The following is a 16,791-nucleotide window of genomic DNA, read 5'->3' as shown; positions in this document are numbered from 1 at the left end:
AACGTGAAAAAAAAAAAGATTTTTATAAAATTTTGCTCGGCACTACGATATACAGTTTTAACTGAAGCAGCACACATCGGACGTACATTAATGACTCTCACATAATAATATCTCATCATCAAGGAGCCTCTGTTCCATCTGTGACATCCGAGGCACCCACATCACATCACAATAAAATATATGATCGTGGGACGGCCAATGGAGCACGGGAATTAGTATTCAGACATTTCCCTGGGTAAGTTTTTTAATGGATTGGAAGTTCTTCCGCGCTATCCGGGTGGAACATTTTAACAATGAACCAAAAGAGAATAATAATAAATGACAATAATTATAATAATAGTCGCCACGCCGAGTTGAATGGAAAAAGTTGAATAAGCCAAGTTATTGATTATATAGCATAAACACGCCGCCAATTAGTTAAATAAACTCTGTGCACTTATAAATACCTAAGACGAACTGTTCGTTTAAAACTTTTTAATCGTATAGTAATGTCAGATTAAAAACAAAATAACCAATTTTTATTGATATATTAAATTTTTCATAGCCGCTTACGGGTGTACCTTATTATGCGTAGAGTAATAACAAATGCGTACACAATTATCGGAGTATAGTCGATTCAACTGGTGGAATATGAGCTTTTATTTTTATAAAATTTAATATAATAGCTAAAAATCAATATAACAATATTTTCTTTTAGTATAAAAGACGGATATAATATTGTATTGAGAATAGCAGGCCGTAAAACACCGAAATAAATGGTTTCTCGGTTGAATAATGAAAGAAAAGAAAAGAAAGGGTGGAGAATAAGACGTTAAGTTTGCGTTTTCTGCGATTTCATTGGAACGTATATTTCCAAAAGTTTATCCAAACAAAGTAAACGCAACCGCAAAACTACCACTAAATTATAAGATATCTGATGGTTTTTAAAGAATTATTAACAAACAATTAAAACTTATTTAAATACAAGTATCAAGATACAAATTAACTAAGTGTAACTAACACAATTATTTTCTAATTAAAGTAAAAAGTAACTTTTTCTATCAAATTAAATTTAATTAATTCAAACAAATTCACATTTTAATATATGTTATAATAATAATATTTTTGTACAGATTCTTTGAAATGTAAAAATTGCATAATATTCCAAAAGTTTTAATGTTCCAAAAGTTTGATGTTTGTGTTCATTAAAACATTGTCAAAAATGTGATATTTGAACTATTTAAATATTAATGCATTTAGTGTAGTAATGAGTATTTTTACGTTTTTTTTACATCTATATTTCATAAGCCTGATTTACCTGAAGATGTATTATTTTCTCTTCTATTTAAGTTATTATTTTATTGCACGGCACATGTGAATTATTAAATGACATTATCCCTTGCTCTACTTAATATGCAAATTTTAGAACAGTCATTGTAACTTTTAGAATGTACCCCAATAAACGTTAAAATAAACGAGAACCTTTTCAAGCCTTTTTTGCATTAAATTAAAATCCCAATAATATATTATTATGTCGTATAGTCGCCCATTTATAATAATTATTATCTGGCGGATTATCTGTTGTGCCATTAACTTAAACGGTTCTATGTAAAATTTAGTTTTTACTAGTTAATATTTCGGAGATTACTTATCAAAAGGCTCAGACAAAACGCCATATTATTATTAGTTTCTTTGACGAATTACTGATAAGTAAAATTAAAATAAAATCGTATTTTTATTCAATGAACAACTGAAGACATGGACACATTCCAAAATGATCTACATAATATTTTAATCCGTTTACACATTCATAACATTGAGAAAATATTTTATATTTTTGCTGACAGGGTTACTACCAAAAGAAATAAAATACATAAAAGCATATTTGTTTATCATATGGAATACAGATTTACCGATATTAATCAATTTAAAAAAAAACTTAACCACACTTGTTAAGCGGTGTGTAAGTAATGAGCGTGTATTTTTTTAGCTTCGATGGGGAGCTGAGAGGCCATTGTTTTTATTTTAAAAAAGAAAGGTGCTAGGAGTAATAAGTATAATATATAAATAGGGTCGTTTCGTATGGCGATCTGCAAATAATGTTGGGCTATCTAATACTGTCCTGTGCACTCTCCTTCACTATTTTTTCTTTTTGTGCACTCACTAAATGTTAGCAGATTGCAAAGTGATTTACTAGAAGTTTTTTTTATCAAGAATATAATAACGTTTTCAGGAAAAGTTTTTACTTTAGTTCTTTACTATAAACAGTTTTATACAGTTATCAAACACCCTATTACAACATACCATATTCAAACTTCAACCAATTTATAAGCTATAACTATTTTTTAATAAACTGTTGTTGATCCTTTAAAACTAAATAAGTTTTACTTTATCTTGTTTACATTTTGCTTGTAGCATATTAACACGTAGACATCACGCAGAAAATATTTGCTTCGTCTAAACATTTTTAAACGGGTCGACGATTTGAAAACAGATTAGACAAACGTATAGCTAAAATAAAATGATCTTTGGCCGTTGATTCAATTAGACAATAGACTTAGCCCGACGAGTTGTAGTTCATACATAATTATCTTCGTTTTCAGCGCTCTCCCTACCACTGACAACTACTACAAATCTAGCTATATTTCAAATAATTGTTTTGGAGTAGCTAGGACGAAAAACTTGTATCGCAACTCGCATATAAATGCAATGGTACGATTATACCTACTGAGCGTTTTTGTGCAATATTCAGTTTTAGTTTTTGGGTAGTGCGGACAATGAAGAGACAACCCTAAACGATGCAGAATTGTCAAATATGATATTGTTTTGCGGTAGATATTGCGTTTCCTTAAGTTTTGGTTTTTTTGTTTGTGCCTTTTGCGCACGTGACGTGGAAAAGAAAGAAGAGGACACATCCCAGTTGCATCCGCCGCGCTCTGACAACTCTTTGGGTACGCTTTTGAAACATAAATTACACGGAGTAAATGAAACATTTTCGAACTTTAACGTGCTTAGAATGCATGTGTATACATTTCGAAGAATTGACACGAGTGTCCGCTCAGTGAAATACTAATATACAAACATGACAAGTTTACAACTAACAGAACATAACATATAATTTATGTACATGCATATATTATACGTTGCAGGTAAATTTGACATACACATAATAAATAGTAGTAAACCAGCCTACAAGATTGAAGAAAATAGAAAATATGAAATACATACAAAATATGTATACCTAATCAAATTGTATATATTTATAGGTTGTATATGTATATTTATACCTCAAACGTCACATTCAAAAGCGAATTGAGTATTTCGATGATCGATTGAAGTACTAGTTAAACAAGTAGGTAATAAATATATTTTTTATAATTTACACTTTAATCAACTCATGGAATAATGACTTACACGTGTAGATTTACTTGTTTCTATTAAAAAAACAAAACAATTATTAATTAAAATTGTATTATTACATAAATTATATGTTATATTATGCAAATATTGTTGTGCAAACGACCATTCAATGGACCTTATATAACTGAAATTCGAGGTTTCTTTTCCTAATAATTGCTACTAATAGGTATTATTAAAGTATTTGTAGTAAAATATTTTCTGTTACTAATTTATTGCAATAATTTTAGTAACATAAAATACTCAACAATCCTACTATATTTAATAGAAGATTGTTTTTCTCAGCTTTAAATAAAATCTACTTATTCACACTGAAGCTCATATGTCACAAATGTATGTAGACACGCGTCAAACATAATAAATAGTGCATATAATGTGATTAAACTCAATCAATTAATTTCTTTAAACAGTTTCATAGTCTATCTACGGTCGTTATGGGCATAACGTAGAATTTTATATTTTACCAAGTTCTGTAACAATCGCACAAGGTGTTGACAACAGCGTTTTTCTCAACGATTTATTCCATAGTTTAAAACTAAGATTGGACAATTTTTTGAAATTGATATTTGTTTAATATCGGCGATTACTCACCACAGTTGTCAGTATGACCACGCAGAAAAAAAATATCAATAGGTAGTCGGTCATGTACCGTTCTCTGACCGAGTCGTGGTCGCTGTTGTAGCTGGAAACGTTAACCGATTTGCTAACACCACTGATGCCACCGCCACCTCCGCCGGTCAATGACAAGTTCATGGTGTCTTCTGAAAAAAACCAAAAAATTTGGAAAACTTAATTTCACATATTTTAAACTGCATTATTGCCGTTCCATTGGAACGAAGACGTGGACCAGGCATTCGGAGTAGTAAGCTGTTCCGGATTATTGTATTCCGGAAGGTATAGGATATACAAGGATATAGCATAATATATACCTTAAGTTTGTTGAGTCTTCAGTATGCATTTAAAAATAATCACAAAACAATACTCCAAAGGACGGTCATAACTTACGTACAATTTGTTATTATTATAATTTCAGCAGTATCGAGTTAAGCTGTTTTGGATTTTAAAAAAATGTCCCAAAAACGTTTAAATAGGTTTTGTTTCTTTCTAAAATGGGTCTTACCGTTTGTATACAATGATACTAATTGAGTAGGTACACAAATATAAGACCGGAATAATCATTAAAAACAAATTTATAACATTTTTTTTTCAGCCACTTTCTTGGTCGGCATTGCTATTCATAAAGGTTTCAATTTATTGTTGTAACAAATAAATAAAAATAATAATAATTCAGTAAAATCAAGATGTTTAAGAGAAGTTATATATTTTTTAGGGGCATCTGATATAGTATTATACTTAAAACAATGTCTGCAATTATATCACGATAAAGCGTCTTGTCATGGCGGGGTATAAGCACACAAACGTTTCCTTTTGGACTAATTTTTATATCGAAATACATATAGCTACCAAAAACTTATTTTTTAATAAAACTTAGTTGCGCGTTATGATATAATGTAAGAAAATTTATGTTTATAAAAAAAAAGGAAGACAAAAATAAATTATAATCCGTTCGGCAACATTCAGATTTATTTCTTTTTCAGTGAAGACTACCATCAAAGTTTTACTACAATGATGAATGATAACAGTCTTTAACCAAAACTTTATCCAAACACAGAGGATGAAATTAAAATAAAAAAATAAAAAATAATTGTTACAATGTAAACGAAAACAAAAATAAATAAACGTTCCACTACCAACAGGTAATGGATTTTCTTTAATGCAAAGAGCTTTGTATTTATATATTTAAAAAAATCTGAAGGGATTTTATTCATGTGTTACAATTTATATAAATAACATGTTTAGTTAATCGATTACAATCGGCGCTGTAAACAGCTATTGTATTTTTTATATAATTACTATGAAAGTTTGTGGTATGTTGTCATCAAAAACGTATACCAAATATTTAAATACCGTCTCAAGAGCATGAAAATGTCACTATACGTGTATTTCGGGATTTTTTTTTATTTAATGCATGATAATTTTATTTTATTGTTAATGTTATAGAATGTTTTTTTACGGGAGTATTCCGTAACTTTTCTCATTTGTTTGATTCTGAAGTTTACTATAGGTGCCTAAAGTTTACGGATTCGTTACAAAAAGCCGATAAATACCATTGGACGATGGCTGTCAAAAAGGGACGATCCCAAGATATTTGATGAAACTTTTTGAAAAATTGTTGCTTGTGTGTGCGTATGTATGTCTCCATGGACGATCAAACTTTTTGAACACCTACTATGTAAGCCCCAGTAAAAGTTTGTCAATGGCTTAAGACGGCGTGTTATAAAAACGAGCACAAGTGTATATAAATATACTGCGTTTTAATTTTTATCAATAAAATGTAATAAAATTGTTTTCCATTGAACAACCAGTGTCATGCCATCGAATCCGTACAGTGTGTAACGCGTGTCGTATAATTCGTAAAATACAAATGGAATACGTCGTAATCTTGAACTGTGGCCGATTCAAAAATAATTGTATACTTAAAAGGTTTGACTGAAAATTTCATCTACAGGGGGTCTATATTGATTTTCGGTTAACAAAATAAACTGTATCGTTTATTGTTTGCTTGAGGCTACTAATAAATTATTCTTTATATTTAAAACATGTCCGACCCGCCGCTGTGGCAGGAATTGATTATAATAATTTTTGTTTTATTATACAATTACTTAAATAAACGCTTAGGTACAAGTACGGGTGCTATAAGATAGGTATAATGTTTATAATGTGTGTTAAATTGATAAAACAAATATAATTTTACAACACGTTTGTTGTTCGTTGTACTCTTATTATTTTAATTCTGGGTTGCGCAACAAAGTTGATACCAACCATAGACTTCTATAAATTATCTTGAAAAAACCGACTAAAAAGTCTACTGATTAAACCTCTAATGAAGGTTCACGCGACCCGACATAAGAGTATTGGCAATTGAATAAGTGCCATTTTAGGTGTAATTAAGTCTTACAAAATAAACATGTCATACTTTAGAATTTTCAATCGAGTTTGTATAATTTAAAATTGACGACATTCAAATGTCTACGCTGCGTCATAGTGTCTATTGATTTTAATAATATTATTATATTATACCACACTAGTCACTATATCATAGGGACTAGTTTGTAAACACATGTATGACATGTTTTATAATCATTAGTTTCCACGTCTATTACCACAGGCAACAGCTAGCGGTGCTCGTTCATAGAAATACTAAGTGTGTACCGTCGACAAAGGTACATAATGATAGGGCTGATGTCAATACAAAGGATCAGTATAATGTGTCCCACACAGAGTAATCTAAATTAAATCACGTTTCCGTTAACGTTGAACATAAATAATCGGAGTTGTTAATTTTACTAATGTACCGGAAAAATATTACTTATGAATGTCGATTGTGTAGTGTACAGCAATATAATTATTATTATTGGCGTTCCATGTAGTCCATCAGCCCATGTATAATGTACATAGACATTTGCATACTACGTTTTGTTTGGACTTTAGAGCTTGAAGTCGGTAATAAAAAAAAAATGATTGATACGATGTCAATTTTTAACTTTTTATTTAATATACACAAGACAATTATTTTTAAGTTAGACAAGTGTTTGAGCAAGGCCGGCCGTGTTTACTGAAATCATCCATTAACCTTAGTGACTATGTAAGGCGTATAGCGCCAGAAAAGCTTAGTACAGAAGTCTACGTTAATTCCTTCGGTTGCCTCTCACCGAATAAGTACTTAAAAAAATCGAATCATTTCTATTAATCGTAAGTGGTATTTAAAAAAAAAATGTCACGGATACCTAGACGTTGTGTGGTGTGATGGCTAACGAGTAATGCAAGTGCTATCCTAACGCTCAGTTGAATTTGAATAAAAGAAAATACATTTAAATCAAAGAGGGAGATGTGTACCTTTTAATCATAATTGATGCTGATACACTAAAGCAGATTTGAGATTTTATTAGCTTATACATTATTATATTACATTATTTTCTACTGACGACCATTGTGAGCTATGAAAAAAAGCCACGTGCCCAAAAACTAAAACGAACAATACCTACTTAATGCCATACGATTACACGTGTACCGTTAATTTGGAAAAGGGAATTATTTTTGTTTTTTTAATTATTTAAAGAATGAAAAAAATATAAATGTCCGAGTATTCGTTTTATTAATATTATTGTTGATATTATTATATATTTTTTTAAATGTCATTTTTTTACACACACGGTACATATTATCATATTTATAACACGGATAAAATGTACAAAATATGTATGTATCTGTTTTGCGCTTTGGAAACAATAAAATATAATATTTCTATTAAATCCTTACCATTTTACATTTTTTTTTTTTTTTGGTAGGCTTTCCGTCGGTCGTATTAGTATGCATATACTATAAGAGAATAATACCGCGGTAATTGTTGAATAAAAATGTTGAATGCCTTGTTTATATTCAGAGAATGGGATCTCGTTACTCGCGAAAACATTTCTCATAACATATATTTTTTGTTTTTGTCTTAATTACTCGAATAAAATGTGTAGTTTTTATGATTATAGCATTTAACTGAGTTTATTTTAACGAAGAGAAAACATTTTAAGTAATAAATAATGTCAAGAACAGATTTTTATTTTGAAATTACTCGACTCGCGTCTATCGTGTTTTCTCATATTTTGTACTAAACTAATTATTATGTTAACAGAGTGTAGGTAATTAAAAAAAAACCATTATGTGTACGAATATTAGCATATATTTATTATAAGATATTATTATTATTATTAATTATATACTGCATGGTTGTGTAATATATGCACATTTATATATATATACATTTTACTCGAATAAAATATACCTACGTCGCTCTGTAAAACTTGGGGTTTTATTCCAGTGCCAAGTTTTAATATTGCTACAGTTTACAAAACAGGATAAGTAGACGAATAATGTTTTATTTTTACCACAGCTGGTTGTATCAGTCGTAAATCGTAAGGCTGAAGAACGTTTTTTATTGGATTTGATCACGAAATAATAGGGTAGGCTTTACGTACGATTGTACCGGATTTGTAGGATTCGTTCAGCAATATGGAAAATACCGTGTGCACATATTAGAGCATGGCACCAAAACAACAGCTCGTTCAGATTTGGTCTGTTACCGCACTCGATACAGTGCCACTTAAGAGCTGTTATAATATACAGGGTGATTGGTTAAGAGGAACGGTAAGGACTATTATTAAGGGGCCAAGGGTAGGCAATTTTTGACAAAGCTGTTTTAAAAATGCTGACTAATTTTAAGGTGAAAACATATTAAGTTTTTCTGGTTATAGAACTTTTAAAGTTATTATTCTTCGAGGTATGGCGAAAGTTGACAAAAAATTACTTTCGTAAAAGTCATTTTCTGAGGTATCTATTGGAGGATTTAATTTTTTTTGTCTATATTAAGTTTACTATTGGTTCTATGGGGGTTAAAAGGCTGATTTTTGATATAGCTATTAGTACATTAGTTAGATTTTTTAGGAAAAAAATATAAACGCTAATAAGCATTAGTTTTGAAAAAAAAAATGAAAAATGGACCTTTTAGCCCCCATAAATATAAGATGTCAAAATTAATAACAAAAAAAATAATTTTGAAATCGCTGCTCGGTAGACACTTCACAATGTGACCTCGCGCGCGTTTTAGTCTTTATATGTATACAATTTGGCACTTTCCGTTCCCCTTAACGATAAGACACTCAATCTGTTTAAAAAAATATAGCAATTTTGTAGTGTTTCTTTTTCAAAACATTTTTGTAACTCACTGAATTGATGTTTAAACTTTAAAAATTTTAACTTTTTCCACCGAACTCGGATAATTCAAGAAAAGTGTGCGCCAAACGAATATAGTTATTATATTTTGGTCCAAATAATCGGTGAAACGCAGTACGATTTAATAAAAAAATTGTCCGTATTATTATAAGAAAAACGCGAGTGGAAGAATATTGTCGTACGACTCGCTGGGGAACATATGCGCGGCCAAGTTTTGTGAAAGGCTGAGATTGAAAAAAAATTACACAGACAGCCGTGGTGTGTATTTATCTACCAGAAACGTGCGGTTCGGACACACAACTTTAATGATTGCAGACGACCGCTACACCTACAGGTCGGAGGAAAAGTTTTTCACTTCTTAAGTGCTCGTGCGACAAAACAACTCTATGGCTTGTGAGGATTATGGCCGTTCGGAAAGAAAATCAAATTAATAGCTGGTATACACCGGCGGCGTGCATCCGTCTGGTGTGCTCAAAGGCTTACAGGTACGAGCATAGCGGCCTAAGTATCGTTGGGTGTAATTCGACAACGCAAACGGTATTATATCGGTGGCGTGTCGAGTGATTTATTTAATGGCGACGCACACGCTCTTTTTAGGTACACATGATTTACCTATGTACGTGAAAATCACTTGGAGTACCTGACTAACGCCAGTCGGTTAGTTTTTGGGTTTTAAACGTCCATTTCCCTATGGTTCGACCCCGTTAACGGCTTTTGGTGCCGAGAGTTTGCAGTAAATCTATTTGCTAGTCAACCAGTGAGTTCACCGCCAAAGACGTGTACACACCTCCTTCCTGGTGGTCAAAGTTGACGACATTTAAATGAACAACGAATAATGGAAAATAAAACGTAATAGTGTATTTAAATAACTTTCAAATAAAATTATTCTAATAATTAATCGAAAATACCGGGAAATTACTAAAAAAAGTTACTATTTAGTGATTATCAATAATATTGTAAAACATATAAATATAAATGTTTTAAAAAAGAAAAACTAAAAATTGTAATTATTTAAAAACGAAAACATTATCTTATCCTTAATGAATCACCTGTATATATTATAAAAATATCATGTATATTTTTTAAACTATACAGTTCATTTGTATACAGCCCTCCTAAAATTATATGCAGTAAACGCCAAATTTAAAAAGTTGAGGTTATTTCATGAACCGGGTAATTGGATAATTCCGTGTTATTTTTATTTCTAAAGTAAAAAACAGTAAATCCAATAGAATTGTTTTTAAAAGTGATTATATTTTGTGGTATCGACTAAAATATTACATCACTAGGGATAAACACATGTAGAATGTCCTAAAGATAAAGCAGTATGTACAATCAAGATTCTGCATAATTTCTTAGTAAACAAAATTCCCAATTAATATTTATCTATTAATCTTAGCTTAAACGGCTTTGCAATATGTATACCTATATATATATATATATATGCAGTAAAAATGTAGTAAATAGTAGTCTATCGATTTTCTCTCTTCAAAAACTACTTGTATATTAATCACTACAGTAATTATTGACCTAGATATTGGTATAACCTAGACAACCTCTGATTGTGTTCGATTGCATCGGCAACAATGGTTAACTGCCATAGTGTCTAGCATTTAATTAATAGTCCATACCTACTCTATAGTACTGGAAACGTCTTTGAACTCTCTGCTGTGTGTATAGAAGTTGGGTGAAGTATCAAATTAACGAGGTAAGGTAAATTTTACATTAGTCGAACATCGATATAATAACTACGGATCAAATGGACATGGACATGGACTTCAGAGATACAACGAAGTTATACTGAAACAGAAACATGGCTTGATTTTAAAATAAACTACTAATAATACAAAAAGAACTATCGGAATGGTCGATATACATATTAGTCACACATAAGTGAAACAAATATTTGTGAAAACAATAAATTATGATTATTTGATGTATTTACATAGGAGACTAAACTAAACATTTCCTCATTCAATTAATTATACTGTATTTTCAATTGCACTCCTCGTCTGACGTCGCCATGCGGTGAAATATCATAGAAATACTGATTAATGATGCGTTGTCTCATATGTAAATATAATATATTCGAGCCCATTTTTCATAAAATAATGACCACTGGCTTATACAGGCACGTTGTTCGTTATCTACTCACATCGTACCAACGAAGACCGTACACAAAATAATACAAGGAACATAATTATTAATAATACATACTTGAAACAATTTGCCATTAAAATTGTTTTATACTTTTACGTTAACCATGGAAAAAAAATTATTTCAGACGAAAATCATGGAAACTAAAACTACCCAATGGAAAAGTGTTTTGAACTAGAACATTTTTTTTCTGACCAATTAACATAATAGAAACTATAATATTAAAACCAAAAAAGAGTATAAATAACAATTTCTTTAAAAAGCAGTTTTGATCATAAAATTAAAATCATTATATATTATTACACAGTTTTTTATATTTTGTTATCGAGTTTTGAAAAATATATTGATGAAAACTGATGAACGTCACCAGCGTAAAAAAAGCACATTGAAAACATTTTTTTTTGGTCTGCAAAATTTTATAAACTCATTTAAGTATCCCTTCGGATTACATTCGAAACATTTTTCGCTAACACAATATTATTTCATAACAAAAATACCGGCTGAACATTTTTTTCATCTAATCTATGTATTTTCAACTTCCGTATATTTGTATAAAAAAAATCTCATAATGCTTTTATGAATAATGGTTAAAACAATTTTTAAATGGTCAGCAATAAAAACGTGGAAACTAAATGGAGCTTTTGGGCTGAAATTGAGTTTAAAACGTTGGACCTGTTTGAATTTAATATGCAATATGCATATTATTACGCTTTAAGGTATTTCCCTAAGGTCTTAAATTTAGTAGGTAGGTACACTAAAATGTGAAATTTGCTTCTCGTAGATTGACTTTTTTGTGCGATACGTTCCACCTTTTATAATTAAAAACGGATTCATAATGTTGATTTTTTAAAATATATTAATAAAATGTATATTGCTCAAAATAATTGTCTAACGAAATTAACGTACACAAACATAATACTCTCACTATATTTTTATTTAAATATGTGTCTACCAGAGATACAAAACTATTTGGTGGCTATAAAAAAAAACTTTTATAGTAGCATAACATAATAATAGTACTGTTAATAAAACCAATAGTAATTAATAGACAATATAATATAATCAAACAATAACCTATGTATTCATCTATTACTGAACTAATGTATTGGGTTCTAATAGAACAACTAACAACAAGAAATGTCAATCGATATCTTTTATCCAACCTTATTTATGCTGTATAAAAATCAGCCGCATATTGTTTACTTGTTATTGTAGACTTTGGTCATGATGAGCGTTACGGTTACCGAAAGGAAAATAATTTGGTTTTAAAAAAAATCTCAACACTTGATAGTGTCCCATTGATCTGTAGTATAATATAGATATACTGATAAGATAAATACAAATTTATTAGAAACTTGAATAGCAAAACTCTGTTTCCTTACTAGTGCGCACAAATCGTCGGCATAATATTTTGTAATTCGAGATGATTATATCACATAATAATATACTCTTTTGGTATATGTTCGGTTAACATCAAACTGTTTTATTATAAACTCTTATTAGTTTACAAAACTCTTAATGGAATTGGTTATTTATTTAGTATAGTAGTTTTATTGAGAACAATATACGATATTTCATGCTTCTATTTCATTGAAACATGTTAACCGAAAATATTCACCATATTATTTTGTTTAAAAATAAACTCGTGCGCATTTTCTTTTAAATTACAATCCAATGTATAAGTAACAGAATGACACGCCTATTTTGTAAATAAATATACAATATATCTCGACGAATTTAAAAGTATTAGAAACGTTGACGTTTATCAAACATGAAATATTGTGGTTTTTGCAACAAAAAAAAAAAAATGAGAAAAAACTCAATTCCATTTTTATTTAAAATATACATATTTCAAATACTAACGATGTAATATTGACAGGGGTAACGAAATACTACTAACAACATACATATGTATACGTATATATCATCAATCATATTCTTATTGTATTGTACTTGTTACACTACTTCAAATATGTTATGTTAGTAAAATATTAAGAATGAACGAAAGTTAAATTTTGTATCGTTTAAAGCGAAATGGAATAATAAGCTTTACAATGAATTTCAAATGTTGCAGAATATAAACAAATGTCTAACAATAACATTGTTGGTGAAAGTGAAAAGGCAGACCAAAAAGCCAAGTAGACTTTGAAAGAAAATAGAACAATTATTCGTTTATAGGAAGCATATCTACCTAAACCCGAGAGTTTGCCTCCTGGAATTAGTCAATACATAGCAAATGTGTTAATAAAACGGCTTCCCGCTAGTGAAAATGATCTACAGGTGAAGGTAAACAGAATACGTCAAATAGGGCACACGAACAAATGGACCGAACGGGAGAACTAATAATGACACAACCTATAATACAATATTGAAATCATTGATTATACCCACAGCTAATTTATGCGTCGATAAGAACCTAAACAAACGACAGTAGACTGGTATGGTATTTTTGACAAGCGATACTTAATTTTTTTGATGCATTTTAATTACAGAATGATAAAATATCGAACTTTTCTCAAATTTCGAAGAAACTCTACCGAGAATTCCAACAAATCATTCCGGACGTACGAGCCCTTTGCTTAAGGAATTGTCCTTTTACTTCTAATGACATCCAAAATTAGGGCGTGTACGCTCCTTGAAATAATCTACTAAATCAAACAACCAGTCACAAAGCGAAATGTCTTTAACTCATAATTTCTTCAGTAAAACATATTTAGCCACTACGACAGACGAAGTGTGCGTTGTCCTCTAAATTTATAAAAGCCCTACTTATCATTTTACTTATTATATTATTTTTATTATATTATATTTTATGTGTATTAAATTGTATTGCCGCCTTGAAACACCACTGTGCTTGGTTTGCAGTGGTTTCATTTTTAGTATGTTAATTTTTTTCTTTATTAGGTTTTTTCTGTTTATGTTTAAAACTGTGCTTGGTAAAAAATTTGATAATTTTTAATTTTTAATGCATTACTGCGTAAAATAATAATGTGGCAATATCGAGTATAAATAATTTATTACAGATTGATTAAAGTTCATTAAATTATTTAATTATCAAAAAAATTAAATTATTTCATGATTGTTAGCCCTATTTTTCCGTGAACTTTCCTACATTCCTTTAAAAACATCTACTTCTTAAACTTTATTCATTTTTTTTATTAGTATAACACATTATATACCTACTATAGAAATATAGAACCAAAGATCGCCTATAATTTTAGTAGTTAATATAAATTGTTTTATATTTTAGCTTGTACTTAAGTGTCTGTTGTGGAAGAGCAACGTAATAAAATATATAATTATTCGCTTAGTTTTTATTCTTAGCCCAAACGAGCCGTGTAAACACTCAACAATATAAGTCGTCTTGATGCGATCAATTGCTCCGATCTAACTACTTATTAAACTGGTGTATTACTTATTACTAAGCATTTAGCTCTGTTTGAATATGAAAATGTGGAAAGTTAACAACACGCGACTTTTTGATAACTGCGCAAATAATCGTTAACGAACTTAATTTATGTATTTTTTAAGTATTTCCAACTACTAATAATTTCATTCGTCGGGTATTGTTTCAATTAAACATTATACGTATGTATTACAATTCATAAGGGTATAAAGGTCCCTTGAGTTAGTTAAGCCGATTACATGTTCTTTTAACATTGTTAATTTGGAATTTGTGTTTTTTTAAAGTTTTTACGGTTTAAAATGTTATTCGCAACTTGGCCATCTACAAAAGTCGAAAATATTGTTTTTTGGTCAATGTTGATTAATATCACGTTGTACAATGTTATAAGGGTTAAACCGAATTAATAACGTTCTTGAAAAAACATGCATTATAGTGCTTGTATAAATGAAACGCCGTTCTATTGCATTAGTATAGCCGGCGCAATCGCTAATCCCAGTATTATAGGATTTGATATCCGGGAACATATTAATGAGTATAACCTATACGCCAAAATCCTGGTGACAACCTAAAGCGTGAAGAAGACTAATAGATCGTGCTAAGTGTAGTGGAAGATAACGCCGCCAACCATCGGAAACTATTTCAAGGTCCGCAGAGGGGCGGTTATACCTTTTGTGTAATTGTTTAAAAGCTAAAGGTAATCTGATCATAATAAGATACAAAAAAAAAAAGCCTAAAAAGAAGACCACCGAAGAAAATGCTATTTAATTATATTAATTATATAATAGCCGCTCAATTTTATAACGATAAAAAATAAATGGTTTATTTAAATGTATAATACAATTATGGTTTTCGTAATAAAATAAAATAATATTTTAAAAGTTTTCTTCACTTACAAAAATTGTTCGTTCAATAACGACACGAAAAACTTCCGACTTGTACGCCTCATTATTTTTTTAAAAGTGATATTTTTTATTTTAAACTTTACCTTATTAAGAATAATTACAATCTATACATTATGTACAATAAGTAATTTTGTAAAACCTTTTTTTGACGCGATATTAAAAACAATTTTTTGTCTTTTGTAAAGTATAATAAATGTTTATTTCTTAATTTAATATTTAAAGCCGACATAACTCCAATTACGTTGTAACTTTTGTAAAAAGTAATACATCATGCGGGCTGTATTACATTGCATTATAATATATAGCATTAACTGGCACAAAGTACCTATCCACTTTCTTGCTCTTCCCAAGTGCCGGATCAGCAGTATACGAATACATCCTATTTGATTTATTATGTTTATTTCCCATTTGTATAAAAATGTTTATATTCATATGTCTCCGTTCTTCTAAGAGATTAGAATTCGGTGGTTGTAACTCAACGTTGTAGTGACAAAACTAAAAAAAAAAAAAAACGTTGTCGCCGTGGAAGCGATTTGACAAATTAACACATTTTTTTCAGAGATAAGAAAACTTCATAATATACACGTGAACTGTGTGTTGAGTATAATAAAATACACGTGAAAATATTTAATTAAACAATAAAACAATAGTTCAATTTAATTATATTCGATTATTCGTGTTCGATAATTATTTAAATTATGTCACACAATGAAATCATGAAAAAAATGTCACACATATTTTAAAAATCTCAATATTCTTTACAACAAGATATAACTTAAAATAAACTTAACGGCTTAGGAAGATTTTCGAGTTTTCTGATTATAATTTCACTTGAAACAAAAATAAAAATAAAATTACAATTTATTTTTATTTTTAAGACGTTACCAAAAGTTGAAAAATTGCAAAAAAAAAAAATGTTTAGTTTTAATCTCAGAAATATTCAAACAAGATTAATTGTGTCGCGTCGTTCTTTATAAATATTTTCCAAGAATTAAATTAAAATTTGGTCGCAAGTGTCATATTTTTTACATGTTAAAGCCAAATACTGCAGTAGTAGTAGTATTTTTAAAAATATTCTATTGAAAT

General features: G+C 29.6%; 1 protein-coding gene across 4 annotated transcripts in view; it reads right to left on the bottom strand.

Moving 5' to 3' along the window:
- The window catches only part of LOC126842908 (octopamine receptor 1-like), a 96,118-nt gene that overhangs the window by 23,704 nt on the left and 55,623 nt on the right, over window positions 1–16,791 (bottom strand). For 3 of the 4 annotated variants that reach the window (XM_050580129.1, XM_050580131.1, XM_050580130.1), the window contains exon 3: window positions 3,988–4,157. In XM_050580129.1, coding sequence (XP_050436086.1) covers window positions 3,988–4,149 — 162 coding nt within the window. In that variant the 5' untranslated portion in view covers window positions 4,150–4,157. The remainder of the gene's footprint in view (window positions 1–3,987; window positions 4,158–16,791) is intronic. The other variant, XM_050580132.1, reaches the window with a different exon arrangement.

This window comes from Adelges cooleyi, unplaced genomic scaffold, assembly GCF_023614345.1.
Source record: "Adelges cooleyi isolate 19-005CV unplaced genomic scaffold, UGA_ACOO_1.1 ACOO_flye_CR_arks_rails_tigmint_CR_PRNA_574, whole genome shotgun sequence".
NCBI lineage: Eukaryota > Metazoa > Arthropoda > Insecta > Hemiptera > Adelgidae > Adelges > Adelges cooleyi.
This window is presented reverse-complemented; position numbering and strand designations above follow the sequence as displayed.